At 31.0% G+C, this 5,509-nt stretch overlaps 1 protein-coding gene across 1 annotated transcript; it reads right to left on the bottom strand.

Annotated features, from left to right (window-relative positions):
* Nucleotides 1-853: 853 nt before the first annotated feature.
* Nucleotides 854-3,962, bottom strand: LOC111682753. Its single transcript, XM_046955438.1, has 3 exons — nt 3,601-3,962; nt 1,715-1,817; nt 854-1,641 (listed from the first exon to the last, which is right to left on the bottom strand). Exons 1-3 carry the CDS (start codon nt 3,742-3,744, stop codon nt 860-862), a joined length of 1,029 nt encoding a protein of 342 aa, XP_046811394.1. The 5' UTR covers nt 3,745-3,962; the 3' UTR covers nt 854-859.
* Nucleotides 3,963-5,509: the final 1,547 nt, after the last annotated feature.

Genomic DNA, 5,509 nt, shown 5'->3' with positions numbered 1-5,509 from the left:
CTAGAACTGAACTAGAACTGAACTAGAACTGAACTAGAACTAGAACTGAACTAGAACTGAACTAGAACTAGAACTGAACTAGAACTGAACTAGAACTGAACTAGAATTAACTAGAACTGAACTAGAACTAAACTAGAACTGAACCAGAACTGAACTAGAACTGAACTAGAACTAAACTAGAACTTAACAAGAACTGAACTATAACACAACTAGAACTGAACTAGAACTGAACTAAAACTGAGCTAGAACTGAACTAGAACTGAACTAGAACTGAACTAGAACAGAACTAGAACAGAACTAGAACAGCACTAGAACAGAACTAGAACAGATCTAGAACAGAACTAGAACAGAACTAGAACAGAACTAGAACTGAACTAGAACAGAACTAGAACAGAACTAGAACAGAACTAGAACAGAACTAGAACAGAACTAGAACAGAACTAGAACAGAACTAGAACAGAACTAGAACAGAACTAGAACAGAACTAGAACAGAACAGAACAGAACAGAACAGAACTAGAACAGAACTAGAACAGAACTAGAACAGAACAGAACTAGAACAGAACTAGAACAGAACTAGAACAGAACTAGAACAGAACTAGAACAGAACTAGAACAGAACTAGAACAGAACTAGAACAGAACAGAACTAGAACAGAACTAGAACAGAACTAGAACAGAACTAGAACAGAACAGAACTAGAACAGAACAGAACTAGAACAGAACTAGAACAGAACTAGAACAGAACCAGAACTGAACTAGAACCCAATTAGAACAGAACTAAAATTGAACTACAACTGAACTAATACATAACTAATAATAATACTAGAACTTAGCTAATACTAAACACAATCTTAATCATTCACTCATACTTACCATTTGTATTAATGCTCAAAATAAACTTATAGTTTGTACAATCAATCTGCAATGGACTAGATGGCATATCTGTTTCCACACACTCAATCAACGACTGGACATGAGAAAGATTTTGCCTAAATGCAAAAGGTAAATTTTTATGCCTATCATAGTATTTCTTACTATCAGGCCAACGTATCAGAAAACGCAAATAACGTGCTAATTTAACCACTGTCTTGGCAAATATTTGCTGAACTTCACCTTCAGTCAATTCAAAATATTCCGCCAGCAAAGAGAAATCTTCATTTTGTTTTAATTTCTTTAGAGTTAAATAACAATCTACCAAAGTGATATTGGCCCGGGTACAAATGACATTTTTAAGTAAAGGTAAACGGGTAGTATGCAGACCCAAATGTATATGAGGATTCTTTTCGATAAGCTCAAGTGTTACCGTACGTATGGTGCGTTTAGGTACTTCACGTTTAATGAAAATAGTGGGACGTGGTCTTATTTGCATAGTAGAGGCGGTTGTATTAAGAGAATTTGATAATATGGAGGACGTACCGTTAGCGGTGTGTAGGATTTGATTATTGTTAGGAGCTGAAGTAGCTTTTATAATGGTATTCGGTGGTAGCGAGCTAATGGCTGCTCCTAGTTGCTGTTGTTGTTGTTTCTTAGCATTAGCGGCATTTGCATTGCCTATAGTCTGTTGCCATTGAAAACTGGTCAATGGTGTGCCCGTGGAGGCTACAGTTTGTAAAGAATATTTTGTAGATTTAAAAGCGGGTTCTGTTAAAGAAGAAAACATTATAAAATATTAATAATTTTAAGTTTTTTGGAAAAAAATAAGTCTAGCTCTAACCTCCCATGGCCACTCCAACGCGTTTCATAGTAGCTGGCTTTATAATAGCTGGTATTTTATTGATAACCAAACCAGTAGAACCTTCAATTTTTATTATAGGTTTCTGTAAAATTATAAATAATTGAAATTAATAAAAAAAAGTACTGTACATAATTAAATTTTTATTCATTAGTAGCATTTTGGCAAAAGACAAATTTCCCACCAAAAATTTTTTTTTTTTTTTACTTTTACACACCTTTGTTTATGCTTATTTTGTATATTCACAAATTTTCCACATATTTTATTTATAAAGTTCAATAAATATTCTAATTTTTTATTAATTTAAACAAAATTTCTTAATTTATTAATTCGAAAAACTAATGAAAAAATAAATTATTTGTCCAACCAGCCTGCAACGCGTGATAAAAAATTATACTGTTGTGTAACTTATATGGTTGTCTCTTTCGCACTTATGTATTGTTTACGGCATAAACAAAACTATAACAAGCGTGTTGAGTATATAAAAGAAAATTTCACCATAATGGAAAAATGTAAATAATAACAGGGTTGTATTTTAGGCAAGGAATACAAAGCGTATTATTAGAAATAAAGTTTAAGAAAAACTAACAGAAATCTTAAAGCCGTGATACGCGTTTGTCAGATCTTACAACACTGTCAGTAAAAGGTTCAGAAAATGTCTAACAATCGACTGAACTTACATTTTTTCTTTTGCTATGTTGGCAGAAATAGCATTACTAACAATATTGGAAGACAAAATTTGTAAGTTTACACTGTTATTAAGACATTTTACTGCCAACGTTGTAAGATCTATACATAGCATTAAAATAGCCTTCTCTCCAATCTAGTCTAGACTAAAACAAAATTTATTCTAAAATTTGAACATGATGACACTTGTCGCTAGAGTTCTATAGATGAAAAGTCGACTTTTCGACTTTTTGCATCTTATGAAAAGTCGACTTTTCGACATTTTGCATTTTATGAAAAGTCGACTTTCGACTTTTTGCATTTAGTTAAAGGTCGATTTTTTGACTTTTTTCATTTAATTAAAAGTCGATTTTTCGACTTTTGATATTTTAGAAATAGTCGACTTTTCGACTTTTTCGGCCTTTTTCCGACTTTTCGACATTTTCTGACTTTTCGACTATTTTCGACTTTTGGACTTTTTTTGACTTTTTTCGACTTTTTTCGTCTATTTTTGAATTTTTCCGACTATTTTCGACTTTTTCCGACTTTTTCCAACTTTTCTACTTTTTCCGACTTTTCAACTTTTTTCGACATTTCGACTCTTTTCGACTTTTTTCATAGACGATAGTCGAACTGTCGACTTTTTTGGAACAAAATAGTCGACTTCGACTTTTTTCGACAAAAAGTCGATTATTCAAAACTTTTTGTATTTAGTTAAAAGTCGACTTTTCGACTTTTTGCATTTAGTTAAAAGTCGACTTTTTGACTATAAATATTTTATAAATAGTCGACTTTTCGACTTTTTAAATTTTTTTTAATTTTTTCGACTTTTCGGCTTTTTTCGACTTTTTGACATTTTTCGACTATTTTCGACTTTTTTCGACTATTTTTTCCGACTTTTGTTAACGAAGTCGACTTTTCGACTTTTTTCACAGACGACTGTCGAGTTATCGACTTTTTTCGACAAAAAGTCGATTGTTCGATTATTCGAAAGTCGATTTATAGAACCCTAGTCGCCAGTAGTTTCAATTGCAGTTAGTGGTTTACACCTACAACTTTGCTTTCATTAATAACAACAACCAGCAAAAACTCACCATTTTCAAAGAAATATGGTGAATAAAACTATTTTTAGAAAACAACAACAAAGTTAACTAACCCTCCGCAAAAGAAAGTACAAAAAAAAAAAGAAAAATTAAAATTACCTTTGTATTATCCTCCGTTAACTCTTGTTTTATTTGTGTTCCTAAAGATGCTGACGGCAATTTCTTTTTTATTAATATCGCTGGAGTTGCTGCTGTAGTTTCGCCAGAAGCTGTTTTACGATATTTAACAACCGTCAATGCCATTTTTATTAGAAGTTTGTTTTGGGTTTTAATTGATTGCAAATAATACAATAGATAAGAAAATAAGGGTGACCTGCCCCAGTTCTTTGCGCCAATTATTGTTCTATTATGTTTATTTCATTTAATTCACAAACCAGACAATTTATTTATCATATTTTATTTTGTCTAAACACTTTTTAACAAGTAAGTTTGTTTTTATTTTCTTTAGTTTTTGTATTTTAGATATTTTAATTTTTTCCTATTTTCTGGAAAAATGTTTGCTAGTTTTTCTTTTCTATGAAAATTGCACTTTGTTTTTGTTATTGTAAATGGCGAATGCAATTTTTGTTAAATAAGTGTGGTGAAAAGTTTAAGAAAAGGTGAATTGAAAAAAATCGCTTTGTAAGACATAATATGGCAGTATTGTAGTTAATTTTATGCTTGCCATAACTTAGAATTCTTTAAGAACGATAGGAGTTAGGACTAACTAACCACTTAGCTTACTAGTCTATAGTCAATAATCCTGTCTATAGTCTTGCATATAGTATAGTCTATAGCCTAGTCTGTAGACTAGTCTATAGTCCAACGTAGCCTACAGTCTAGTCTATTGTCTAGTCTGAAGCCTAACTAACAAACAACCACACAAGCTAACTAACTATCTAATAAAAACAAAGTAACTATCTAACAAACAAACTAAATAACTAACTAACTAACTAACTAACTAACTATCTTACTAACTAATTAATTAACTAACTAAATAACTAACTATCTTACTTACTAACTAACTAGCTAACTAACTAACTTACTAACTAATTAATTAACTAACTAACTAAATAACTAACTAAATAACTAACTAACTAATTAACTAACGAACTAACTAACTAACCAACTAACTAGCTTACTAACTAACTAACTTGCTAACTAACTAAATAACTAACTAATTAATTAATTAACTAACTAATTAACTAACTTATTAACTGACTGACTAACTAACTAGCATAAACTATAATATATAGTTTAGTTAATAATTCAGTCTAAAGTCTTGTATGTAGTTTAGTGTCTAGGCTACATCCTATAATAAAGTTTTACCTATAGTCCAGTCTAGTCTATAGTCTAGCATACAGTCTATAGTCTTGTCTATAGTCTAGTCTATATTCTAGTCTATAGTCTAGTCTCTGGTCTAGTCAAGTCTAGTCTGTAGTATAGTCTATAGTCTTGTCTATAGTTTTGTCTATAGTCTAGTATAAAGTCTAGTGTAAAGTCTATAGTCTGGTCTGTAGTCTAGTCTATAATGATGTCTATAAACTAGTATACATTCTATTCTGTAGTCTAGTCTATAGTTTTGTCTATAGTCTAGTCTCTAGTCTAAAGTATAGTCTATAGTCTTGTCTATACTTTAGTATATAGTCTAGTGTATAGTCTGTAGTCTAGTCTATAGTTTAGTTTATTGTGTAGTCTGTAGACTAGACTACAGACAGTTTTGCCTATAGTCTAGTCTTAATTCTATTCTACAGTTTAGTCTATATTCTATGCTACAGTCCAGTCTATAGTCTAGTCTATATTCCAGTTTATAGTTTTGTCTATAGTCTAGTCTATTGTGTAGTCAAGTCTACATTCTAGACTATAGTCTTGTCTATAGTCTAGTCTATAGTCTAGTCTATAGTTTAGTATATTCTATAGTCTAGTATATTCCATAGTCTAGTCTGGTCTATAGTCTAGTCTATATTCCAGTTTATAGTTTTGTCTATAGTCTAGTCTCTAGTCTAGTCTACAGTATAGTCTATAGTCT

Source organism: Lucilia cuprina, chromosome 6, assembly GCF_022045245.1.
Source record: "Lucilia cuprina isolate Lc7/37 chromosome 6, ASM2204524v1, whole genome shotgun sequence".
Taxonomy (NCBI): Eukaryota; Metazoa; Arthropoda; class Insecta; order Diptera; family Calliphoridae; genus Lucilia; species Lucilia cuprina.
Note: the sequence above shows the minus strand (reverse complement) of the source record. Positions and strands in the feature narration are given on the sequence as shown.

Excerpts from the sequence above, each read along its gene's own strand:
- LOC111682753 (XM_046955438.1), bottom strand. The coding sequence starts at position 3,744 with ATGGCATTGACGGTTGTTAAATATCGTAAAACAGCTTCTGGCGAAACT. Across the intron at positions 1,818-3,600 it reads TAACGGAGGATAATACAAAG|AAACCTATAATAAAAATTGA; the intron begins GTAATTTTAATT and ends ATAATTTTACAG. Across the intron at positions 1,642-1,714 it reads CGTTGGAGTGGCCATGGGAG|AACCCGCTTTTAAATCTACA; the intron begins GTTAGAGCTAGA and ends CTTCTTTAACAG.